This window comes from Sorex fumeus, unplaced genomic scaffold, assembly GCF_029834395.1.
Source record: "Sorex fumeus unplaced genomic scaffold, SorFum_2.1 ptg000131l, whole genome shotgun sequence".
NCBI lineage: Eukaryota > Metazoa > Chordata > Mammalia > Eulipotyphla > Soricidae > Sorex > Sorex fumeus.
In genome coordinates, this window is record NW_026606188.1 from 23,417,939 (window position 1) to 23,445,671 (window position 27,733).

The 27,733-nt window shown below is 43.1% G+C and overlaps 1 protein-coding gene across 1 annotated transcript in view; it reads left to right on the forward strand.

Moving 5' to 3' along the window:
* Positions 1–4,790: 4,790 nt before the first annotated feature.
* Positions 4,791–27,733, forward strand: part of SLC16A1 (solute carrier family 16 member 1) — a 33,007-nt gene continuing 10,064 nt past the window's right edge. The window contains exons 1-2 of the mRNA XM_056139091.1: positions 4,791–5,043; positions 24,588–24,848. Coding sequence (XP_055995066.1) covers positions 24,632–24,848 — 217 coding nt within the window. The 5' untranslated portion in view covers positions 4,791–5,043; positions 24,588–24,631. The remainder of the gene's footprint in view (positions 5,044–24,587; positions 24,849–27,733) is intronic.

Genomic DNA, 27,733 nt, shown 5'->3' on the forward strand with positions numbered 1-27,733 from the left:
CTCCTATATGATCCCCTGAGACCCTCCAGGAGCGAGCCCTGAGTTCAGAGCTAAGAGTAAGCCCCTTGCACTGCTGGGCATCGACCCCCCCAAATAAAAAATGTTAAAAAGTAAATGATGGTAAATTCATCTCAGACTCAAATTAAATGTATGAAAAACAGCAAGACATTAAGTACCTGAGTTATTATAAAACTAGAAGATGTTGTGAATGTTCTAAAGTGTTCTAAAGAATGTTTTGAAGATCAGCATTATCTCTTTTAAGCTAATTTGCTTATATGTTTGTTTTGCAAATTTTTTTCTTGATACAATACAAAGGCAAATTCTCTTTTCCATATTCCCTACTGAACTATTTTTAATTATAAAATGGGGGCCAAAGCCATAGCACAGTGGAGAGGGTGTTTGCCTTGTACGCAGCAAGGTTTGATTTCCAGCATCCATATGGTCCTGAGGCCTGCCAGAATTGATCCGTGTAGAGCGCCAGGAGTCAGCTCTGAGCATCACTTGTCTTGGTCCAAAACCAAACAAACAAAAAAATAAATTATAAAATGGTAATAATCGTAATTATTACTGCTTTTAAAAAATCCTCCCTCGAGTAGAGAGAGAGCTCAATGGGCTGAGTGGATGCATTACATATGGGAAGCCCAGACTTGGTATCCCATAACACATGATCCCCTGAGCACTGCTAGAAGTGACTGCCAAGTACAGAGTCAGGGGCCAACCAGAGCACTGTCAGGTGTAGCCTGGCTGGCCTCCTACTCCAAGGAACACCACATCATTAGATCGATGGACAGTTCTGCACTGCTGGGTTGAGTTTCACCAGGCACGTATCCTGGGTAATACTTATTCTCCCACTTTCTTTCCTGCCCTGCTGTCAAAAAAGATAATGATGAAGAAATGATGGAATTGAGGAAATGTAAATAAAAAACTTAATTCCAGAGAAAAGTATACTTTTCACCCCTCTAGATAAATCAATTTAATAGTAACTCAGCTTGAACAATTACTCAATGATTATCAGGTTTTTTGCTTTTTTGGGGGGGGGTCACACCCAGCAATGCACAGGGGTTACTCCTGGCTCATGCACTCAGGAATTTCTCCTGGCAGTGCTTGGGAAACCATATGGGATGCTGAGAATCGAACCTGGGTTGGCCACGTGCAAGGCAAATGCCCTACCTGCTGTGCTATCACTCCAGCCCCTGATTATCAGTTTTTATATTTGTTATTTGCATTTTCTCTATTTCTAAAATCATTATAGTTTACCTTGAACTCTTCAGAAGTTTTCTTCATTTAACAAGCTTGCAAAAAACTGATTATCCACCCTAGCAGATTATCCACCCTGGCATTTTATCAACTTTTAATAAAAACAACTATGTGATAAAGAAGAAATACACTAGGAAGCAACAATATTTCTGATTTATGGGCCACACCCAACAGTGCTCAGGGATCAGTCCTGGTAAAGGCTTGCAGGGATCGGATTATAGGCAGGAAGATAAAAGCACCAGATCTGCTATACTATCTGTTTATTTTGTTTGGAGACCACACCCAGAACAGCTTGGGGCATACTCCTAGCTCTGCAAGCAGGATCATTGCTGGTGGGCTGGGGGTGGAATTCGGAGAACCATATATGTGCAAGTGATAGAAGCTGGGTCAGCCACATGCAAGACAAACACCTTCCTTGCTATTCCTCTGGCTGTGATTTCTTATTTTGATGTGACAATTTTGAAAAGAATTATAATGAAATGCTATCATATTAAAGAGTACACTCAGTGGAGTAAAAAAAAAAAAAAAACCAGGAATCTAGTGATCTGAAGCAAAACATACTGATCCGATACTTATGATGCCATTTATTAGAATGCCCTTTAAAAAAGCCCATTTTTCAATCCCCAGCAACTCATATAGTCCCTTAAGACCCACCAGGAGTAATACCTGAGCCTATAGCCAGGAGTAAGCCCTGAATAAAGCTGAGTGTGGTCCCCCCAAAACAGTAAGATATTGAGTTCTTTGGGCCTCAACGTCCATTTCTGTAAAATGTGAGAGTTGTGCAAGATGATATTCAGTCTCCATTCAACTCTTAAGTTCTACTCTAATGCTTACTAGTATATTTTTTGTGTCTCAATCAGGAAGCAAACCTGGAAGAAAAGCAAGAATTTTACCTGTTATCATTTCATCATTTTTCCAGCTCATCCACCCTGTTTCTACTTTACAAGCACAGAACCTTGAAGCTGCTTTTAATCTTTCCCTTATGCATTTTATGGTCATACATTAATATTAATTTACAAACACTTGGATAGTGCTTTCCAAGTTTTATCAATCATTTTTGCAAAAACTATCTTATGTATTACAACAGCTCAGGCTGGTAAACACTATCTTCAATTTGCATGGTATATAAACTCAGATTCAGAAGTTAAATGAATAAACATAAATTATGGAAATAAGCCTTCTAATTATAAAGTCTTCATTTGGTGGAGGACACCTGGTGATGATCAGGGGCTACTCTTGGCTCTGCACTCAGGAATCACTCCTAGTGGTGCTCAGGGGACCATACGGAATGCCAGGGATCAAACCCAGGTCTCCCACATGCAAGGTAAGCACCTTACCCATTGTACTCTCTCTCAGGCCCCCAAAGTCTATATTCTTTTCACACTACAATGTGAAAAGAATAAATGCAAATCCAGATTTTTTTGGTAGCTAAGTTTTGGTTTTAATTTTGGTTGATATATTCAAGAAACTAATAAATTAAAACACCATGTATGATCTTGTGAATATACTACTGACACACCTCTAAGGGTCTTAGAAGAGTTGTATGCATGCTAGAAGCCTTTAGAGTTAATCTTCAGACCTAAATTTCCTGGTTTCCTGTGATCATACATTTACTGAGCACTTACTATATGAGAAACAAGACAGTAGGTAAGATACCAGTAGATTCTCCTAACAACCCTACAATGTAGGAATTGTACTTGTTGGGGCGGAGCAATAAATAGCACAGTGGGTAGGACCTTTGCCTCGCACACGGCTTACCTGGGTTTGGTTCCCAGCATTGCATATGGTCCCCTGAGCACCACCAGGGGTAATTCCTGAGTGCAGAGCCATGAGTGACCCCTGTGCATTGCCGGGTGTGACCCCCCCAAAAAAAAGAAAAAAAAGAGAGGAACTGTACTTGTTACAACACAACAAAGAATGAGACTCAGAGAAGTAAAATAACTTGACCAAAGAGGTAGTATTAAGTTATCAAAACTTTGGAAATATGGCTTCTGGGTCCATTCTGTGATTCCAATAGTGCTCCCTGCTCCTCTGAAGGCCTTCTTGAGGTTTCCTGATAATCATCTTACTCTACCCCTTCCCACTACATTCCATAGCTTAGGCCCTGATAAAATGTGTCCAAATCCATCCTATTTTGTCTCCCTAAGCGGCCTTTCCTACCACCTATCTTGAAAGCTTACCACCCTAACATGCCTAAAGCATTGTGGTTCTCAAGTTCCTGAGGCCACAATGACCTGAAGTGTCTTCCTTCTCTGCATTTAACAAAGGCAAAAGGCAATTCTTGCTCATAAGCACTACCTGACCATACATTGCATGTATTTTCTCACGTGGTAAAACGGTGGACAGCAAAATCATTGTGGTAAAAGAGGCAGAATGAGCCAGAGGAATGTACATGGAACTTCTGAAAACTTGATCCCTCTCACCATCCCCACCTGACCCCACCCTCAAATTCTTAATTTGCAAAACAAGGTCAAACCCCCCTGGGTGGAATAGGGGAGGATGGAGAGGTGTGATAGGGAGCGCAGCAAGCAGAGCAGAACATTCAAAGCGCTCATCAAACGTCGATTTCTGCCCCAGACTCATCATCTTCGAAGGAACTGTAAGTTCGCTGAAGGCAGGAACCTTGATTCATCCATTTCTGCTATTGCTCCAACGTTCCGATCCTCAGAAAAGATTCACGATCACCGAGATCACTGACTTGGACCGCTTCAGCAGACACATTTCCGCTAAGAACCGACCCAGGCTCTCGGGGTGGGCCTGCAAAGGCACGCTCTGTCCCCGGCTGTGCGGCCTCCGGAAAGTCACCGAGCCTCTCTGGGCCTCCGGGCCGTTATCTGTAAAATGTTAATGACTGCGCCTACCTGACAGGCTGGCGAGGGTGACCCGGAGAGGCTGCAGGGTCTAAGTCAACCCGCCCTTCAACACTGCGGCTACCGTCACGCCGGTCCGGAACTGGCGCGGTCCCCCGGGCTTTGGTGCCGGCCTCCTCAGTGCTCCGTGCGCCTGTGACGCAACAAGCCCGAGCCGCGCCTCCGTGCCCACCTCGGCGCCCCCAGCTCCGACGTCACCGCCCGGGCGGGCGGGCGCTCGCCGCATCCGAGCCGGCGGCGCCGACGAGGTCGCTCCCTCGACTGTTGCCATCTTAGAACAGGAAACGGGCTCGGAGGGCTCGAGCGGCTTCCCGCGCCCACAGCCCCGGCCCGCCGCCTCGGCGCGGGTCCGAGCGGCGCCCGCGCCCATTCAAACCTCCCCCAGCCCCCGGGCCGCGGCCGCGCGCGCGCCCGGCGCCCACACCTGAGCGGGGCCTGAGGGGACGGGCGCGCCGCGTGCGCTCCCCGATGCCGGCGTCCGGCCGCGTGAGGGTCACCTCGAGCGCCGCGGAGGGCGGGGCCGCGCGGCCCCCACGCGCCGCGGAGCGGGGGCGCCGCGCGGTCACGTGGCGGGGAGGGGGCGCCGCGCGGGCGGGCAGGCGGGCGCGCGCCTGAGGACGTGTGGAGGCGCGAGTCTCGCCCGGGTGTGAGGCTGAGGGGGAGGGGGCGGCGGTCGGGAGGGCCGGCTCCGCCCCCTGTGCGCATGCTCGGGCTCCGGCGGCTTATAAGGCAGCGGCGGCGGGCCCTGCCCGACAAAGTGCCGGCGAGCTGCGACGTGACTCGCCGCCGCGTGGGTGCCCGGGCGGACGGACGGACGCGTCAGCGGGCGAAGGACACGACCTGGAACCCGGGCCCCACGGAACTCCAGGCGCCGCGGCGTCACGCACACGCTGGGCGCCGCGAGCCGCGCATAACGGTCAGTTGGGGGTAACGCCCGGCGGCGGGGCGCGGTGCCGACCCCTCAGCGCCCAAACTTCCCTGCCGGGCCGGGCCGCGGTGCGGGATGACGGGCGGGGGCGAGGCGGGCAGCGGCGGGCTGGACACCCGGAGGCGCTGCGGGACAGCGCCCGGCCGCCGCGCCGCGGCCGCGTGGGGGGTCAGGTGCGCGCCTCCCGCCGGCCCGAGTTGGGCTCGGTGGTGACCTTGCGGGAGTCGCTGTCCCGCTCGTCCGGAGGGGACGCCGCCGGAGGTGCGGGGGTCGGGGCGGGCTCCCCGGGCGGCTTCACGTGGCGTCCCCGGCGCGGCCGCCGCCGGCTCCGGGGCAGGGGCTCGGGCGGGACGCGTGGCTCGCCCGGCCCCCACCTGGACGCGCGGGGTGGGCTGCGGCGCGGTGGCCGGCGCCAGGAGCCCTTTGTCATCCAGCGCGGTGGCCGAGCGGCCGCCGCAGCGCCCGAGAAGGGAACGACAGCCGGGCGGGCCGGGCGGGCCGGGCGGGCAGGGGAGCGTCACTCCGGCCGCGCGCGCGCTTGGGCTCCCTGGGCATCCTTTTCTCCCCACGTGCGCTTTTCGCCTGGCGTTGCTTTTTTTTGCCAGGACATCATTTGGGTGCAACCAGCAGTTACCAGTTTGTCATTAATTTTTAACCAAGAAGCAAACATGCCACGACTCCAGCCGCGTTTCCAGGGTCCCCCTTTTCAATGGGGGCATCTCTGCCCGATCCTAGCCGGCACGTTACCCAGGGACTTGCCCTGCCGTTAACTTGGTTGTGGATTTCTTTTTTTCCTTTCGAAAATTAACTCCGGTTTCGAAATAAGATGTGCCAACGTCAATGCCCTGATGAAACATGTGGGATTGGTAACTACTGGAATGTCATGGCAGGGTGAACTCCTAATGTGTGTGAGCTTTGGGGAGACCAGTGGGAATGAGCCACTAATAAACAGTGTGGTGTCGGTTACCCTCCCCGTGAGGTGAAGCATAGAGACTAGCTTATTGTTTAGACGTTAAATAGTACCCCATAAATCCTAGTCTTGTACACAGGAGTACCACTTTGCCTGTGAATTCGCCACAGATTAATGGTGAAGAATTAGAGACATCAAACTGCTGAAACAGTGGGAAAGTATTTCTAAAAGTTGAGAGCCAAACGACAAATGCCCAGCAGGCTGAGCGCATGCTGTGCTTGCAGGCCAGGAATCTGGCCCCCAGCACCACACGGCCTTTGTGGGAGTGGGAGTGGACACCCCCCCAAAGCACAAAGCTAGGTGTAGCCCACAGTGCTCATGGATGTGGCCCAAAAGCAAAGAAACAACAAATACTTGACTCTGATTCAGGGTGTAGACAGATAAATGTTCTTTCATTGGATTACAGTGACCATTGTAGATATACAAGTTAATGCCTGGGGGGCATTTTATGCACTCTTTATAGCTGAATAGATTTAAAGGTTTAATTGTAAGCTTAATATCAGTTATAATAGGAAAAGAAGTTGCTAACACCATAGGATGAAACCAGTAATTAGCGTTCAAAATAGTTTTGAATGCTAGTTTGCTTGTTGTTTGCCATTTCGATTTTAATAGATATATATAATAACTCCTTGATAAAACTCTTAATGACAGGTTTACTCACTTTACAGATTGGGAAACTGAAACGAGTAGTGGTGGTGGTGTCTGAAAAATTGTTAACGGTTGGGAGGGAATTGTGTCTTGTACCTTTTAACTAGCATGCTTTCTGTAGAATTGTAGATGTGGCTGCAAGTGATCTCAGACTGAATATAGATGTTTTGAGTAATAACTTTTTTCTGAGTTTTTCTTTTTCCATTTCATTTTAACTCTTTCATAATCAATATTCCTTTGTGATGGGATCTAGGTGCCTATGAATGCCTACATGACCAATCTGTGGCATTTAAGTACTAGGAAGATGGAACTTGGATATGAGGGGGAAAGTCTAGAAGGCTGAATTTTTAGATATTCAGCAACTTGTTGCCTATCAAGAAAGACTTAGGATTCAGCAGTGAACAAAGTTCCAATTCTGGACTCTCTCAGAGAGATAGTACAGGGGTTAAGGCACTTGTCTTGTACACAGCCAACTCTGGTTCTATCCCTGGCACTGAGTATGGTACCCCAACCACTTCCAATCCTTAAACATAAAGCCAGGAGTAGCCCCTGAGTACCACCCTGAGTGTGACACCCCTCAAAAAAAGGGGGGGGGCTGGAGCAATAGCACAGTGGGTAGGGCGTTTGCTTTGCGCGCAGCCAACATGGCCGACCCTGGTTTCGATTCCCAGCATCCCATATGGTCCCCCGAGCACCGCCAGGAGTAACCCCTGAGCATTGCCGGGTGTGACCCAAAAAAAGGGGGAAAAAAAAGAAAGTTTCAATTCTATCCCAGCCAGAGTATACTCTAGATGGAAAACAGATAAATGTGCAATTACCATAAAAAAAATAAGATTGATCTATGATACAAAAAGAATTATCATGGAGGAGTACACGTTATGTGGGAATAAATTTGTATTGTGTGTGAGAAGACTCCTAGCTTGATAGATAATCTATAAAGGTAGACCTCTAAAGAAGTGCTATAAAGCTGAGATCTGAAGTGTGAATAGGAGCTAGCTAGGCCAGGGAAAGATATGGAATGAGCTGTCGTAAAGTGACATGGTGCATTGGAAAAGCAAAAGAATCACCAAAGAAGCACCTTAAGAGAAAGGAAACAGAAACTGAGAAGATATCCAGTGTCAGGCAATGTTAGGCCTTAGATGTCATTTTAAGAAATTAGGGAAGGATCTAGGTTTTTAAAAGGAGACACTATTGTCTTGAAGCTAAGGCAGTTGGTGTTTTTAGTGAAGCTGGGAATAGCTTGATCATTTTAGCATTTTAGGGACATTAATCTGGATGATGCAGTATGGAGAAACTGGTGGAGGGAAGTTGGGAGGGTTTGAAACCACAGTGATGGAGAAGGGTGGACAGTAGTGGGAAGGTAGAAGAGGTAGGGGAAGAGACATGATTCAGTCATGGACCAGATTTGGGAGATAGGGACGTTGGAAGAGTTATAAAATATAACTCCTAAATTTCTAACATGCAAATGGGAATTCATGAATTAATTAGGTGCTACTTGTCTCCCTAACATCGTGAGAGGTGTTGACTAGTCCTAGAGTGCTCATCTTCTAAGACTTTGAAACCAAACTCAGTTTCATGTTTTTGTCAGTGTTACTGTTTTTTCTTGATATTGTGGGTTTTTTTTTTTATGTATTTCCTTTCTAGACCATTTACACTGAAAAATTCCATAGTTGAAAGTCTCTGCTATTTTATAGAATTTTATCTTTTGAAGTTTTGGGGCACTCAGGGATCATTCCCGGCAGACTCAGGGGACCATATGAGGTGCCGGAGATCCAACTCTGTCACATGCAAGGCAAGTGCCCTACCCACTATACTATCACTCTGGCCCCCAGGGTCTCCACTATTTTATGTAGTATGTATGATCTTAACTACCCTCCTCAATCCCTACTGATTATTGTGGAGCCAATTCCAGATAAATAACTTCATGTAAATATTTTAGTATATCTCTGAAAAAATGACATATTATAAATCATAATGTAATATAAGGATAGCTATATCTAGTAACCACAGTAGTATTCCACCTTCAAAGAGTAATACTACCAAATAACAAAGTATTTAAATTTTCTAAAGTATTTAGTTTGCTTTGGATTCAAACAACATATGTCACATTTGGTTGGCCTGTCTTTTAATCTTATAGGTTACCCTTCACCTATTTTCCTAATAATTTAATGGGACCCAGTTATTTTTCCTGTAGTTTAAACAAAATCCAACTCTGGATTTTGTTGATTATTTTATTTAACAAGTCCTAGTTGAACACATCCCTCTATTGCCTGTATTTCCTTTAAATTGGTAGGTAGGGAAAGGGCGGTTTCAAGAACTGAAGTACATTCTTTGCATGTGAGTGGCCCAGAGCACCACCCAGTATGCCCCCAAAACAAAAATAATAGGTAGATTGTAGGCTTAGTGCAAACTTACATTAGTGCGAGAATGATTTCTGAGGGTAAGTATAATTCATAGCAGGAAAGGACAAAACGTCCGTTTCCCCGTACTTTTCCAATTTTTGTTCTTAATGCTGCTACCTAGGTTAGACATCACAGTATTGCTGTGCCGTAGACTTTTTTTTTTTTACCTTCAATTACTGTTGTCATTCTCCAGTCTGACCTACAGTGTGTGCTGCCAATTTCTGTTCCTGTCATTTCTCTAACCAAAAATTCTCTTCGTGTTCAGTGCTTAAATAAAGTTAGTATTTGTCTGGACTAAGCTTTATAATAATATATGACTGTTTCTGTTTCGAGTAGTACCCACTGATCTGGTTAATGCTCAGATACTCTAGGTTTAGTATTAGGCTGGTGTTCCTGGTGGTGCCAGGGATTGAATCCAGACCAGAACATGCGAGGCTTACACATAAACCTCTTGAGCTTCTTTCCAGCTTATGGCTTTTAAATAGTATGTTATTTTTTCTTTTAAATTAGCCTGACAAACTGGAATCATTGGGTTCCTGATAATTGTTGTTCTATGAAACTCCCTGGTGATGCTCATGGACCTAGGGTCTACTCCTCACAAGTGTTCACTTGGCAGTACTCAGTGGGGATCTTATTCAGGACCTTGAGCTATCTCCCCAGCCCCCTGTCAACCTAAAGTTTTTCTCATACTTTTTTTCCCTATGATTCTATCTCTTGCTCTTACTCTTCTCTTTTTACCATCCCCCCACTCTTTCATGAAAGTATCCTTAATGGCTCTTGACAGAAAGACTAGAGTTAGTTAGAGTTAGATTTGATCCCTCATGCCATGCAGAGAAGCGATTAAAACACCAGCAATCATCTTAAAGAAACTGATTTTTCTTGTGGGTCTCAGAACACGCAACATGAGTTCACATCAATCACAACCTTGGTATTGGTTCAAGTGCTCAACTGTGGAAGAAAGTCACTGACCTTTTATGTAGAAACAGTAGCATCCAGCTCAGTTGATTGTCCACACTGCCCTACTGCTAATCACAGCTCATAAGGATATCAGTGTCTTCACCTTTGATAAGAGAATTCCTTCAAAATAAAGGGGCATTATGCACCTGCATATCTGATCGTTGGTTAAAAAAATATTTCAGTACCGGGGCTTTTTAAGTTATCTTTTTTTTCTTTTTGGGTCACACCTGGTGATGCACAGGGGTTACTCCTAGCTCTGCACTCAAAGAGTTACTCCTGGCGGTGCTCAGGGGCCCATATGGAATGCTGGGAATCTAACCCGGCTTGGCCGTGTGCAAGGCAAACGCCCTACCTGCTATGCTATCTCTCCAGCCCCTAGTTATCTTATTTTTTAAAACAAAAATTTTACTTTATTAACTCTCTGTTCCCCTATTATAGTTTTTAACAAGGGATCTATATGTCGCTCTCCATGATGGATAGAATTCAGGGAATCTATGATCTTGGTTTGAGGGAGGGCTGGGCACACAGGAAGTTACATCTTTTTTTGAGCTTAGTACAATTTAGATCTAAACTCTGAATGTAGGCAACAAGCTAGCAGTAGTAGCAGCAGTAGACCTTGTTTGTCCTTAATAGGGTGTACTTTTATATCATAATACAACCATTTTGAACAGAAACTCATCACTACTATGGTTCTTGGACCCATTACTAGAACTTACCTTATTTATTTACTTATTTATTTTTGCTTTTTGGGTCACACCTGGCAATGCACAGGGGTTACTCCTGGCTCTGCACTTAGGAATTACTCCTGGCAGTGCTCAGGGGACCATATGGGATGCTGGGAATCGAACCCGGGTCGGCCGCATGCAAGGCAAATGCCCTAACCGCTGTGCTATCACTCCAGCCCTCTAATTTATTTTTTAAAGGACTTTTTTTTTTTTTGGCTGGGGGTTCTCCTGATTGTGTGCTCAGGGATCATTCCTTGTGGTGCTCAGGGAACTAACTGTATGCATTGCTAGGAATTGAATCAAGGTCAACTGCTTGCAAGGCAAGTGCCTTACTATACTATTTCTTCTAGCCCCTTAAAGGACATTCTAATATTGAATTCAAATATTTGAAAATTACTCTTTATTATTTGATGTTTTAAAAACATTTTTCTGACAAGGGTTCTAACATTTTTACCAAATTGCCAAAGAGAGCATAAGAGTTAACTGCCCTTAATTCCTGAACTACTGTTTTGATGTAAGCCAGTTACCCTCAATCACTGATGTAACACAGTACACAAATCATGATGTCACAGGTTATGTAAATTCCTTGGCCTTTGACTTCTTTGTACCAAGTCATAAATTCTGAGAGGGAACAAAGTGTGTGATGGATGGAAAATGATTTCACTAATTCAGGAAGAATAACTGATGTTCCTTTGTATTCAGAAAATATATGTTCATAAAACTTAAATTCCTTTTTCCAAAGAAGTTCCATTTTAAATATCATAAAAGTTAAATAGGACAGTAGCTATCTCAATGAATAAAAGGGGATTTCTTGACCTCCTTTGGGCATATAAGCAGGTGTATTTGAAATTGCTTCAACTCTTACCTTTAGCTTGCTATATTAAATGAAAGCATTTATTTTTCTTGGGAGAACTCCTGAAAAGGTTGATGAATTTCAGTTTTGAAATATTTTCTGCAGATAAGAATACCCGTTCTTGAATGTATTATGTTTGTATTTTGTGTTTACTCTATCACCTAGAAAGCTACTTGATCAAGAGGAGTGGTTTAACAATTACTGTATTTTCTTGTAAAATAAAACACTCATTTGAAAATTGTATATTTCTTATAAAGGAACTGATAATTATCTTAACAGCATACTCTAAAAATTTATAGTTAGCAATTAAACAATGTCATTCAAGTTTAGCCATATAGTATATTTTGAGGTATTCTGACTTCTTTCTCATTTTTAGTGTCTATTATTAAAATAAGCTTTTCAAATATACATACATGCCTGAATACAAAGGACAGTTCTGTAATGGCAAAAACACTCAATTTTAATACTCAGTTTATCTCTTACTAACAAGACACATAGGAAAACAAAACAGAATGACAGTCAAAGTTGGCATAATATGACTTAGATTCATCCAAGGATGACTATAACAGTCATGTCTACCAAAAAATTATTGGAAAGGTATGAAAAGGAAATATGTCCTAAAACTTGTGAAAATAGGGCCAGATGTACAGGTTTAATATCTTGCCTTTCATGTTACCAAATCCATTCACACTCTGGTGCTTCCAGGAATGATCCCTGAGCACAGCCTAGTGTGGCCTCAAAATAAGGAAAAGGCTTTGAAACGAAATATTAGTACATAACTATGTTCTCTCTCTAGTTCCCAAAACCTAAGATAACCCAGTATCTCCCATAATATTCTCACTATTATGTAAATAGTGTGTTAATTTCTGTGAATAGCTCAACTCAGCTTTTTTGCAAGATAAGGAAAGGCTTTGTTTTCTTTTAGTGAATTGTAATCCATTTACTCTTCCCATTAAATTTTCAAATGCTGGAAATTAGATTCTAATAGAAATTCCTGTTCAATTCTCATTTGTACTCAAAGTATCAAATGGTTCAATTCTGACATCAGTATAATCTTTTTGGTGTTTGAGCCATGCCCAGCAGCACTCAGAACTTAAACTAATTTCTGTGCTCAGGGATCATTCCCAGCAGGGCTGGGGTAGAGGGGTTCTAGATGGAGTGTCAGGGATTGAACCTGGGTCAGACACATGTAAGACAAGTACCTTGCATGTATGTATTCTGCAATATATTTCAAAATATACTGGAATTCTGTCAAAGAAAAACTCACCACAGAAGAGCAGGGACAAAACTTCCTTTTGTTCACCTCTAATTAAATTCCTTTGTTCTCAAGCTGTATACCTTATGTTTATCACATTCTTATGTTTTATGAAATGTGGATGGGTCTCTTTGGAAACTTAATAAGCAGAAATAAATTAATATGTGAAAGGAAATAGGACTTAGTTCTTATGGACAGCTAGTTTTTTTAATCTGTGAGAAGCAAGCAAAAATGAAGCATCAAAGAAGGCACTGTACTTTGTGTAACTGGTAATCTTTTACTAGTTTGTGTTTCCTTCGGCAGAACATAATTTGCTTGTTTTTCTCCTAAGAATCTCTGAGATCAGGAATCTTGTTATCCTGTTTTATGTGTTTTCATTCTAGGGTGTGTGTGTGTGTGTGTGTGTGTGTGTGTGTGTGTGTAAGGGTGCATAAGAACACCTGCTCATGACTAGGGAGGAACCTCAGGAACCATGCTTTGAACTCAGGAACTCCTGAGCTTTGTCCCAGACCTCTCTAGGCACACATTTTGCTGTGAGAATGACAAAGTTTAGAATGACTAAAACGTTTGGTGCTATCATAATACAATTTTTAACTACGCATTACTTTCATGTGAAATTTTAAAATATTGGAAAAATGAATTTTGGTGATCTAGGACATTGGTGATCCTCTTTGGTTCTCATGATTTAAAAAAAAATTACCATTTTGTGGGGCTGGAGCAATAGCACAGCAGGTAGTGCATTTGCCTTGCACGTGGCTGACCCAGGTTTGATTCCTCTGTCCCTCTCAGAGGGCCCGGCAAGCTACCGAGAGTATCCTGCCCACACGGCAGAGCCTGGCAGGCTCCCCATGGCATATTCGATGTGCCGAACACAGTAACAAGTCTCACAATGGAAACATTACTGGTGCCTACTCGGGCAAATCTATGAACAACGGGAGGACAGTGCTACAGTGCTACCATTTTGTGAATTTTTATGAATGTAGTATAACTTACATCATTATACCAGAAAAATTAATCCTTTTTTTTTTTTGGAATTGTAAGTTTCTAAATTATTTTGTTCTTGGATAAAAAGGAAAAAGGAAAGATGGGATGGACAGTAAAAAGGAATGCAGGGTGGTGTTTAGAAAATAACTAAATTTGCTTCTGCTTCCGTAGGAGTATATGTTTTTCCCTCTACTGACCTTAAAAAGTTGAGTGCTGAAAGTAGGCAAAAGGATATACATGATAACCTATCAGTACCTGTTTTGCAAGCCATAATGCCCAGAAGGAAAGAGAAAGGGAGGAGAGGGAAGGGGGGGGAGAGAGAGAGAGAGAGAGAGAGAGAGAGAGAGAGAGAGAGAGGCAGGCCTGCCGTAGAAGAGATTGGAGGGTGGTAGAGGCAGAAGGGAAACTGGGGGCATTGGTAGTGGGAAATGTACTGGTGAAGGAATGAGTATTGGAGCATCCTATGACTGAAACCCAATCATGAATGACCTTGTAATTGTTTCTCACTGTGATTCAGTTAAAATATTTAATTGAAATATTTATGTATCCTGTTCTTGGATTTTATCACTCATCAGTGAAAGTAAAAGATGCAAGTTTCTTAAAATCTAATAGTAGTAAACATTTTAACAGACCTCACAGAATTTTTTATAAAATCTTGATTCTCAAGTTGAAGTATCAAAAAGTCATGTTTAGATTGGAATTTATTTGATCATGCTTATGATTTTCAAATAAAAACTTGTTTCTCTTCTAATTTGGAAATGTTATCAATTAAAATCTGGGGCAGTTGAGATTGTACAGGGCTAAGGTGTTTGCCTTGCACATGTCCAGCCAAGGTTGGATGTGCACCCTACATGGTTCCCTGAGCACTGCCAGGAGTCATCTCTGAGCACAGAGCCAGAAGTTAAGCCCTGAGAACTACCAGGTTTTGGTGGATGTAGCCAAAAACAAAACAAAACAAAAATTTAAAAGACCCAGTCATATATAAGCAAAATTTGATTATTTGATAGCACAGCTGATAGAGTGAACCAACCTAGGTTCAGTGGCTGGTACCACACATGGTCCATTCAGCCCTGTTGGGAGTGATCGCTGAGCAAAGAGCCATGAGTAAGTACTGAGCACCACCATACATGACCCAAAAACCAAAAGAAAAAAGAATCAGCAGATGGAGAAGAAAGTGGGAAGAAAAAGCAAAAGAAATTATCAGGAATAATTGTCATTTTGGAATGAAGTATCTTAGAGAATTTTAAAGACACTTTTCCTATAGTTTATTTTGAGTCAAATAAATCAACAAACTGGAAAAATAAAAGTTACAGCCGTGAGGGCTAGAGAGATGGTGCAAAGGACTAAGCTCATGCTTTGTATGCAGGGCCAGAGATGTAATACAGCAGATAGGGCACTTGCCTTGTGGACAACCAACCCAGGTTCGATGCCTGGCACCACTTATGGTCCTGGATTCAAAATTGATATCTTATGGTCCTTTGAGTCAGTAGTAATTTGAAACACCACTAAATGTGACTCCAACCCCCACTTCCATTTTTTTTTTTTTTAAATAAAAAAGGCCTGGGAAGCAGTTAAAGAGTTAAGACGTTTTTGCCCTACATGCAGTCAAATGCTGTTAGATCCCAGGTTCCCCAATGCATGGACATGATCCTCCTGGCACCACCTGGAGCAATCCCCAGACACAGCCAGGAGTTGCCCCTGAGCACAGCAGGGTATTAAGTTTTATTTTGATATTTTAATTTTTTAAAAAATTTTGTTGTGTTTTGTTTGGGAGCACACCCAGCTGTGTTAAGAGCATGCTCCTGGCTCTGCACTCAGAATCACTCTTGATTGATTTGCAGGACCATATGGGGTGCTGGGGATTGAACCCAGGTCTGCCGCATGCAAACCAAGCATTTTACCTGCTGTACAATCCCTCTAGTTCCCTATGAAATTTTGTAAATCCAAAAAATAAATTGTCGGAGGGGTAGTGCAGGGAGAAAAATGTTAAAAGGCCAACAAAAATTCCCAAAAATACCTTATAAGCCAGAGTGCTTATGAGAAAAGATGCTAATATTTTGTTGTTTTTGTTTTAGGGCCACACCCAGCGGTGCTCAGGACTTACACCTGGCTCTGCACTTAGGGATCACTCCTTGCAAGCTTGGGGGAAAGAGACTGTATGGGGTGCCAGGGCTCGAACCCAAACTAGCCTTGTGCAAGGCAAGCACCCTGCCTGCTGATCTACCTTTCTGGCCTCAAGGTGCTAATATTTTATTCTGTAATGAAATTATTTAACTTTGTTTTGTTTTGTGGTCACACCTAGCAGTGGTCAGGGGTTAGTCCATGGCTAGGGGTCAAACCTGATCTAAAAAAAAAAAACCTGACTACCTGTGTGCAAAGCATGCACTTGGCATATTGACACTCTCTCCCTCTTTCTCTCTCCCTCTCTCTCTCCCTTCCTCCCTCTCTCAGTTCTCTCTTAACAGTGATTTTATTTTTTTATTTGGATAAGGGGGGTTGAACAGATTATAGCAGTGCTAGGGTGTACTACATGCGGTACCGGAGATTGAACCAGAATTGGCTGTTTGCAGCACAAGCACCTTAATCCCCTCTGTGCTCTCTCTGGCTTCTCGTGTTCTTTTATAAGAAGTGAAAGATGAAAACAAATACATAATAGTACAGCAGGTAAGCCACTTGCCTTGCATGAAGCTGACCAGGGTTTGACCCCAGTATCCTGTATGGTTCTGTGAGCACCGCCAGAAGTGATTCCTGAGTGCAGACCAAAAGTAACCCCTGAGCGTCTCTGGGTGTGACCCAAAAACTAAAAAACTAACCCAAAAACAAACAAAACAGAAGGGACCATGCCCTTTTTGTGTATGATGCTCACATACCTGGCCGTGGTGCTGCTTGAAAGCACTGTAGTCTGGGGGTGGGGGGGGTGGGGAGCATCACAGACAGTAGAACTGCCAGGATCGCACCCAGTGCCAAGTCAGACTGTGGGGATCTGCGCTTACGTTCACACCTGTAAGGCAGACCCTCTATCTTCTCGACCTGGGGCCTTGAATGTGAATGTATTTTGGAAGGTGGTTCTTGGGGGTGGTGTGGGGTAAGAAGATTCTCAGGGGCTACTCCTGCTCATGACTCTGTGCTTGGAAGTTGCTTCTGGTGGTGCTCCAGACAATATGCAGTGCTGGGGATTGAACCCAAACTTCTCACATGCAGGCATGAACTCAGCTCATTAAGCGTATCTCTAGCCCAGCACACGTAGGCTAGTTATAAAGAATGTTATGACTAGTTGTAAGGATCGCTACAAAGGTTAGCAGCTTTAGCAGCAGTGTCTTCATTAAACCAGAGTTTAATGAAGTTTAATGAAACAAAAAAAAAAAACATTATTTTAGGACTTTTTACTTTAAATACTTCTAAGTTCACAAAGGGGCCATTGCCATTTTAGGAAATGTCCGTGACTTTTCAAAGTTCAGGGAGCATGTGTAGAAAATATAATGAAATTTGTATTTCTAAGGGCTTTTGTAACTCTTCTTTCCTGAAATGATGACGGGAGTGGGAGGGTGAGGTAATGGAGCACATCTTTGGTTTTCCAGAATAGTTTACTCAGCACAATTCCTGACCAGAGAAAAGCAGAAAATTTTGAAACTCCAGAAAGTGATTCTTATCACCACCACCATTGTCTCAAAAGTTAAAGTTATTGTTTCCCATCATCCTTTACCAAGGTGAATTGAATTTTATCTTCCTATCACTTGTTTTTTTTTTAGACACCATTCAAACATCTACTAGGGAGTCATTAATAGTAATAGTAGCTAAGGGCTGGGAGACTGTACAGGAGTTAGGCCTTTGCCTTGCAATCCTCAGCACCACTAGTCTTCCTGGGCAAAACTAAGAGTAAGCCGGGTGTGGCCTCCCCTCAAAAAATAAATAGCTGAGAGCCAGAGAGAGAGAGCTCAGTGGTCTAAGGTCCAGGTTTAGCGCCTCGTGATCCCCCAGACCTATACTGACTCTCAAGTACTGAGCTGAGTGTTAACCTAAAACAAAAAATGAGCTAATGGGAAGTCTGCTGGGGACATCAGAAAGATTAAAAGTTTGTGTGGGTAGGGGAGAAGGGAAGGCACACTCAGCAATACAGGTAACTCCTCCCAGCTCTGTGCTAGGAGTTGCACCCACAGGTGCTTGGGGGCATGCCTTGCTGGGACTGGAACCTGGGCCTCTGGCCTAGTAAGCATGCCTTCTTGCCCTTTGAGCTATTGCCCCAGCCTCAGGAATAAAAGTCTATTTAAGGCCCTGGATATGAGTATTCACTCTTCTCAGTGGAGCTCTTAATACTGTGAGAAGAGTTTTGCTCATAATTTTTGTTTCATTTGGTGACCACACCCACATGTACTCTGCCACTCCTGGCTCAGTGCTCAGTCGCCACTGCCAGTGGTCCAAAGGTACTGTTTGGTGCCAGAGATTGAACCAGGTTCCTACGTGGAGAGCATGTGCTCCAGCCATCTCAGCCCCTGCGAAAGGGTAGTTTTTTTAATGAATTTTTTTAAAATGAAATTTGGCATTTCTAACAGAGATTTGGCTAGTTTGAAAGGAAATGTTTAGATAATGATTATTACACATTTGTTCTTGTTATATACCATCAGATTTTAAGTTAATGAGACTTTTAAGACTTGTTTCCTTCTGAATTTTATGCTTTTTGAAGGTCTAAATGTAGATTTGACACGAAGGAATATATTATTAACTTGATGAGGCAAGTCTGTGACTAAAAATTGTAACTGCTTTGACTAACTGGGACAAATCATAGCTGGCAGCTAAGCTCAAAGTTTAATCACGTCCAGCACGTAGTAGCTCTTCTAGTCAGAGCTTGATGTGTTAAATAGTCCAGCCTTCTGTGTGTGGGTGTCTGTGTGTGTGTGTGTGTGTGTGTGTGTGTAAACATTCTGAAATGAATTAATCTTTTTAGTGGTTCTTTGACTGAAATTTTCAAGTGCTTTCCTCTTGTTTCAGAATTAAAGCAAAGGAAAAGTCATTAAAGCCTAGTGCAGTTCTGCTTGACATAATTTTAGAAATTTATGCTCTTTTCTTTAGTAGAGCTGAGCCTTTTTTAGTATCCATTCCAGTAGAAACTTTAGGAAGTATCAGCTTGAATTTTTTAACCATCTGAATAAGAAGTTATTTGAATGCAAAGATCTTTTAAACTTGTTTCCTTTTTTAAAAGGGATTATTGTCTGGATCCTTAGATCTAGATGTATCCTTACTAAAAATGATCTACTAAGAATGGATTCATGAAGTCATCTTTAGTTTGCCTTATCAGAAAGTTCTTACTCCCACTACAAAAGAAAGGTATTTCTCTCATTATTCCTATTTCTTACTGTGGTCCCTACACATACTAAGACAATAAAAATTTCAGGAGCCCCCAAATTTTGTGTAATTTAAAATTTTTGTAAATGGCACTATGCTACCAGTTTCTATATTTAGGAAATTATGTACAACTTCCTTAACATTCTATTTTTTAGTGTACTGTGATATAGAAGCTTTAAAGGTTAAAAAAGAAACTATATATCCCAGATTCCCTTGAAATTAAATTTCTGGATTTGGTATAAGTTCTGCCAGTCAGCTGCAGTGGTATGAAATTTGTAAGACAGAATTAGAAATCTTAATGTCTGGACTAGCTTTGATATTTTGAGGGAAAGAGCATAGGGATCTATTCTGATAATTCTTTCACAAGCGGCACATGCAGTTCTGGGTCTAAAAGTAGAAGTAAACAGTCACTGGTTACAGTGACATTGATCTTGAAGATTACCTGATTTGGGCAATTTCTTTTAGAGACTTCCTAATTGATACCCACTTTTACCCACCCAAGTTTGAGCCCCAGCACCCCATATGGTCCCCCAAGTCCACCAAGAGTGTTGCCTGAACGTAGAACCAGGAGTAAGCAAGCCCTGAGCACCTCTGCGTGTGGCCCAGAAACCAAAAAATAAAAGTAAACGAAATGTACATAGGCTGGAGTGATAGCACAGCGCGAAGGGCGTTTGCCTTGAGCGCGGTCGGCTAGGCCAAGGCAGGTTCGATTCCTCCACCCCTCTCGGGGAGCCCTGCAAGCTACTGAGAGTATCTCGCCCACACGGCAAAGCCTGGCAAGCTACCCGTGACGTATCCAATATGCCAAACACAGTAACAAGAAGTCTCACAATGGAGAGGTTACTGGGCCCGCTCGAGCAAATCGCTGAACAACAGGAGGACAGTGCTACCAAAATGTACAATTTGATGAGTGTCTACTGCCACACTCATAACAATAAGAGTATTTTTAGGTAGGGAGAGGCTCAAAAGTCAAGAGTGTACTCTTTCTGTGTTGAGGCCTGTGTTCATTCCTAAATGAATGATTCCCCAGTCACCTCCAGAAAAGAACCTTGAGTACCATCAGAGATGCCCCAAAGGAAAAATAATGAAACAAAAGCAGGACATTTTAATGATTCAAAAAAGTTCTCTCCTTTGTAGTTAATTCCAGCACATAGGGCCACTTATGTATTTTTAACTAAAATTTGCCTTTTTAGGAATTTAATATAAAAGTGATGATATGGAGCATAATTTTATTCAACTATGGGGGAAGGGTCTCCAAAACAGTGCTCAGGAGAACTGTGTTGTTCCTCTCTTAACGCTTAGCCCAACTACTCCAATCCAATAATACACACTGTTCAGTGCGGTGGTCCTAACCCTAACCCTAACCTTAACCCTAACCCTGACCCTGACCCTGACCCTGGACAACCGTGTGATACTCAGGTCCGAAAAAGGCTCTTAGGATGGGAGTGGCGGGAGGGATACTGGGGACATTGATGGTGGGAAATGTACACTGGTATAAGGATGGGTGTTCAAACATTGTATGAATGAAACTCAATCATGAAAGATTTGTAACTATCTTATGGTAATTAAATAAAAAAAATAAAAAAGAAAGAAAAGGGGTTCCAATGCATGTTATGTATGTACCCTTAGCCACTGACTTACCTCCCTGGCCTTTCTATTTTCCCTTAACTCTGCTTTTGTAGTTGACATGTTTTTACACACATCTGTAGTTTATTTTTATTGCCAAGTAGTAACCCATTTTGATTATCTCATCCACAAGTTGCTTAATCGCTTACTGAGGGACATCTATATTGCTTTCAATTTCGGGCAATCCTTAATAAATCCACTGGAGAATTTTCATATAAATCTTTATTCAGATAAATGTTTTTATTTTATTTCTCTAGGTGTGTTAGGTTTGTTTCCTCTTTCTCCAAATCAGTAGGTCTGAGGAGTATCCAGTATCTTGCTGTTCTGTAGCAGGACAAGTTAAATGATATTTGTTATCCTGCCATACTCTCTCCCGTTACAGGAATATCTACTGTCGCAAAATGACTTAATATCCTTGTTTTTAACTATTGTGACTAGCTGAATCAAATTGATGCAAATTCAGTCATTTTTTAATGAATTAACTCATCTTTCTGAACTTGAGAAACTGAATATGAGATGCTTATTTGTGGGGGGTATGGTGCCGCCAGCAGGTCAGTCTGTACCTGTGAGGCGAATGCATTTGCAGCCTCATGGGGCCTTCAGACTTCCAGATACCCCAAAATTGCTGCTGTGCCTTTGGCCAGACCTCAGAAACTTGGGGCAAACTTTACCAAGAAAGTAAACGGCCAAAAGTTAGGTATGTGAAAGACACACCCACAAACCACCTCCGGCTCAGCTATAAAATTGGAGGCATGGCCTCTCTGGTTCTTGATTGAACTGCTTAACGGCCATGATCCCAGAGACTCAGAAACAAATCTTGAAACCCAACAGGTTTTGGCAGAAATGCGTCCGGTCCCTGCAATAGGCTACCGGTACCGGGCCACCCCAGGTAGGAATAGGTTTTGTGCCTTGGTCTGTTCCCCCTGGTGGCCAGTGGCCATCATCCTCGAGAGGCCACTGGACAGGCAGGTTTGGGCCCACAGTGATGAGACACACGGGGCCTCATGGGATGTAGGTGGAGCCAGCCCTTTCCTCTCTGTCCCAACGAGACCCCCAGTCACCGCCCATGAACCACCTCTCTGGCTCCTGATCAAGCTGCTTAATGGCCATGATCCCAGAGACTGAGAAACAAATCTTGAACCCACTGGCTTTTGGCAGAAATATGTCCGGACTGTGCAGTAGGTTACTGTCGCCAGGCCACCCCAGAGGGGAAAGGGTGCTGTCCCTCCACCTGCTCCCCCTAGGCAGCTCGGTGGCCGCCATCTTCCAGAGGCCATTGGACAGTCAGGTTTGGGCTTACAGTGACAAGACACACGGGGCCTCATAGGATGGGGGTGGAGCCGACCCTTTTTACCCCGTCCCAACGAGACCCTAGTCACCGCCAACCAACGGCCTCTCTGGCTCCTGATCAAGCTGCTTAATTGTCATGATCCCAGAGACTCAGAAACAAATCTTGAAACCCAGTGGCTTTTGGCAGAAATGTGTGTGCACCACACAATAGGTTACTGTTGTCAGGCCACCCCAGGGGGGAAAGGGTGTTTCTGCCTGCTCCCCCTAGGCAGGTTGGTGGCCGCCATCCACCAGAGGCCATTGGACAGTTACGTTTGGATCCGCAGTGACGAGACACACTGGACCTCATGGAATAGAGGTGGAGCCGGCCCTTTACTCCCCGTCCCAACAAGACCCTGAGTCGCCGCCCACAAACCACCTCTCTGGCTCCTGATCAAACTACTTAATGGTCATGGTCCCAGAGACTCAAACAAATCTCAAAACCCAACGGCTTTCTGCAGAAATGTGTTCAGTCCCTGCAGTAAGCTACTGGTGCTGGGCCACCCCAGGTGGGAATAGGTTTCATGCCTTGGCCTGTTCCCCCTAGCAGCCCAGTGGTTGCCATCCTCCAAAGACCACTGGACAATCAGGACGAGATACATGGGGCCTCATGGGATGGGGGTGGAGCTGGCCCTTTCCTCCCCATCCCAAGGATACCCCAAGTCACTGCCCACAAACGGCCTCTCTGGCTCCTGATCAACCTGCTTAATGGCCATGATCACAGAGACTCCGGAACAAATCTTGGAACCCAGCAGGTTTTGGCAAGAAATCCCTACAGATTGAATTGTTAAAATTTCCGAATTTCAAAATCACATGGCCACTACTGCAGCCACGTGACATCATATGTTATTCATAACCAGCAATAGAAAACAAATTGCCTACTGTTGCCCTTTTGGCAGATCTGAGTGTTGAGGTAAAATCCCAAATAATAATGGTGGGTGTGTTGTCGAAATGTTGAATGTAATCAAAGTATAGAGAGAGTAATTTGGAAATCATCTGCCCCACAGGTAGGGGGAGGGTGTGGGATGGGACATACTAGGGACTTTGGTGTTGGATAATGGGCACTGGTGAAGGTAATAGAAGTGTTTCATTGTATGACCAAGATCACCAAGATTTAAACCCGAAAGCTTTGTAACTGCTCTCACGGTGATTCAATAAATACAATTATAAAAAAAAAAATTATTTCTTAGAATAGGTAAGTAGTTCTATATGCCTGAGAAACCATAGTGTAAAGTTATAGTTAGTAAATATATCATTAGTTTAGTCAATTTTTTCCTTCTTGAATACCTTTTTCTAGGATTTTCTTAAAGCCCGTGTAGCTGTGCTTTTACAGGTGCTATCATTACGGGGAAGCAGTGCCATGAAAGGCATAAAGCATTTGAAGCAACTCTGGCTATGTATAGATTCTGCATTTGGAGAATGCAAATGATAAAAATATTTTCTTGTACTTAGTTGTTAGCTTGAAGAGTTAAAATTTCTCTGGCTATTTCACTATTTGTCTCTGAAACTTAAATCCAAAATTTTTTTATTAAAAAAAAATGTCAACACGGGTGAATTTTTTGTTCTTGTTTTGGGGCCATCCTTATCAGTGCCAGGGGTGGAACCAGAGTCCATCCTGTGCAAGGCAGGCACCGTACCCCGCCACACACACACAGGGGAGGGGCGTGTAGGGGAGGAATGGGGTTCTGGGCAGTGCTCAGGGCTTATTCCTAGCTCTGTTCAGGGGACCATGAGTGGTGCTGGGAATGAAACCAAGAATGACCTACCTCATGCCAGCAAGTGCTTTAAGCCTTGCACTATATCCCTGACCCCAGATCTCATCTTCTGATAGAAGTCCAGCATAATACCCTTGTTTAAGTTGTGTAGTGACTACAGAGTGTGAATGGTACTCTACTCCTTTGTATTTCCCCACTTCTTGTCAGTCAGGAGCCTCTTTTTCAGTCTTAGGAAACTGAACTTTACATTGCTACCATTAAATTGTTGGCAGGGCTCAGGGGACCGCCTGTGGTGCTAGGAATCATTTTACTCTTTACTCTTTACAGTATTCTCCAGCTTCTAGTTACTATTAAATTGTTTTTCTTTTAAGCTGCTAAAAACTATAGGCTAAAAACATTGTCCTAAGGCTCTTTCAAGTGCTCTTCAAGTCTGTATTCTCCCTTCAACACTTATCTGTCTTGCTTGTCTCTGTTTCTTTGCTTGCTTTTTTCAACTCTAAAGAAGCCTGTGTTCCCTCCTTCTCTCCTCATGTCTTTCTAAATAGGTTCAATAAAAACTATTTTACTTCACACACACACAAAAAAACTTCGTCTGCTAATGTCTTCAGAAGATGTCTAGTGGACTCAAAACAAATTTGTTACTTGAGAGCTTGGTGTAAAAGGTAAGAGTGCTTTGAGGGTCAGAGTAATTTATTGTTGACATATTATTTTAATTTTATATTCTTCAGATATTTGGATTTGAGCTGTATTTTGGAATTCATCTATACTTAAAATGCCACCAGCGGTTGGAGGTCCAGTCGGATACACCCCCCCAGATGGAGGCTGGGGGTGGGCAGTTGTAGTTGGAGCATTCATTTCCATTGGCTTCTCTTATGCATTTGCCAAATCTATTACTGTGTTCTTCAAAGAAATTGAAGGTATATTCAACGCCACCACCAGTGAAGTGTCATGGATATCTTCCATCATGCTTGCTGTCATGTATGGTGGAGGTAAGTACCCACTTAGGTGTACTGTTTCAATTTTCATTGACCCTTATTAAAGGTATTTCATAATTTCTCATTGGAGCCAAAGAGTACGGGGGTTAAGGTTCATGCCTTGCATGTGGCTGACCCCTGTTCAATCCCAGTATCACATTATGGTCCCCTGAGCACTGCCAGGCTTATAACCCAAAAAACTTTATTGGTGGGGGGGGGCTTACTCAGGAGATATTTCAAAATGTTATTTCTTGAAGTTTTATGTTTAGTGTTGCTTTTCCTTTTCATTAACACTGACAACTTTTGCTATTCTCTAGTATTCTGAAATTTAAAATAAAAAAATTGTGAAGAATCCTGACTTGCAAACTCAGTAGCATTGAGCTTTTAGAAACTCAAAAAATGTAACTGGTTTTCCTTGTTGCTCTCCACTAGATTTGACATCAGCATAAATAAGTGATGTTGCAACATTATTGTCAATAAAAATTAATGTTTTGAGAATTTTTTTTAAAAGTCAGCCCAACCTGAGGAGCATAGGTCAGTCTCCAGGAAAATTTTTCATGGGAGCCAAGGAGCTGGAGCTCAACAGGCTCGATCACATTCTTTGCATGTGGGAGGCCTGAGCTCAGTCTCTAGCACCCTATCACTGCTCAGTTCCCCCGAGCACTGCTGTGAGTGACCACAACCTCAGAGCCAGGAGTAGCCCCTAAGTACTACCACATGTGCCACAAAAACAAATCTTCTCTTCGTGTGAGAATTAAAACCAAACTAACTCCTTGTTCTTTGTGATAAGTTATAAAATCATTTCAGCTATACCCTAAAAATAAAGTTTTGGTAGTTTATTTTCTCCTGGACTGGAAAGATAGAGTGGGTAGGGCTCTTGTCTTACAGTCAGCTGACCCAGATTCAATCCCCTGCATCAGATTAGGTCAGTCCCCTACATCGCTGGGTATGTCCCCGAAGCAAACAGATTTCCTCTTTCTATATTGTTTGACATGTGCAGGAATTGTGGAGAGTAAATTGCTTACTTAACATTTAAAATACCCTATGTTGGGCTGGAGAGATAATACAGGAGTAGGGTGCTTGCCTTGCACATGGGTAACCTGAGTGTGATCCCTGGCACTTCATATAGCTGCCTGAGCCTGCCAGAAGTGGTCCCTGACTCAAAGACAGGAGTAAGCCCTGAGCACTGTGTGTGGCACAGAGAGGAAGAGAGAGGGGGAGAGTAAGAGGGAAAGAAGGGGGTAGAGAAAACGAATTTTGTTTTAAAGACAGATGTCCAGAGAGATAGTACAGCAGTTGGGGTACTTGCCTTGCACACAGCTGACCCAGGTTCGGTCACTGGCACCCCACATACTCCTCCAAGCCCACCAGGAATGATCCCTGCCAAGTAGGGATTCCCAACTCAGGTATTTGACAGCCTCGTGGTTCTGTTAGGATCAAACCAAAGCTTCTGCCTGCAAAGCATGTCCATGGCCAGAAGTTTCCAAAGTTATCTTATCCACCTTTCTTCTTTACCCAAGATTTTACTTTTATTAATCTTAATTTTGATGAGTTTAATGCCTTGAAAAATTTCACGTGTAGCACTTTACTCATAAAAATTCTGTATTTCACCAACAAATAGCCGTAAGTTTCTATACTGGTGATATTTTCTCTCAGTATTTATTGAACACAAATTATCTAGCAGGGCTATGTGTTATGAGTAATGAAGATGATTGATACTGAACCCTGCCTTTGCAAGGTTATCCTATTGAGAGAATAACATAAACACTAAAGTAGGAATAAGTATTTGATGTAATTAATCAGATAATTCCATAGCATGTTAAACTAGTAGTTTTTAAAGTAATTTCAGGGAAATCAGAAGAGACTTTGAACATTATCTGACTTCACAGCAACAGTGATTTTAAAACCTTACATGGTATCTGCCAAGTTTCTAATCAAATTCTAACAATAATGTCTTGAAGAAATTGGCTTAAATATTGTCCCAGGTGCTTCTTTGTATTTTTAAGCTGATTACAAATCAGAGCTTGACAACCACATGCATTTTGCATCTAAAGTAAATGATGTCAGTTGTACTAATTGCACATGACTTCTCTTCAGGGAACAGTTCCTTCTTTGTTCTTACTCAGAGATAGCTAGCACATTTCTCTGCGTTTGTGCTTTAATAATCCTATAAAGTGTACCCTTCTCTATTTTTAATGATAACTAATTGGGGTCATCCTTCTTAAAATAACTGAAAGAAAGATTGCCTCTCAGGACCTTTGTGGAAGAATTTTTACAAAATGAATTGTTTTGATTGGCTCTGAAGTGTTATGTCCCCTAGGAATTATCATTACCTTTACAACTGTCATCATCTTTTATTTTTTAAATTATTATTATTATTATTATTATTTATTTATTTTGATTTTTGGATCATACCCGGTGATGCACAGGGATTACTCCTGGCTCTGCACTCAGGAGTTACTCCTGGCATTGCTCAGGGCACCATATGGGATGCTGGGAATCGAACCCTGGTCAGCCACGTGCAAGGCAAACACCCCACCCGCTGTGCTGTCTCTCCAGCCCCTGTCATAATCTTTTAATTTGTGCATTTGGGCCGCACTTTGAACATTAATGTTTTGAATTCCAAATAGTATTTAGTGGTTTCGCCTATATAAGCTATATTTAAATGATCTCCAAACCAGCTATGACTTTAATATTTTCCTTTGTTGGGGCTATCACACCCAGCATTGCTTGTTCCTGGCTTGATACTCAGGGATCATTCCTGGCAGTGTTAAGGGAACCACGTGCTAAAGATCAAACCTGGGCCTCCTGCATGCAAAGCTTGCACTCCAACTCCTTGAGCACTCTCTCCAGACTGTTCTTTTAAAAGTAACTTAGAATGTCAAAAGAATTTTTTAAGG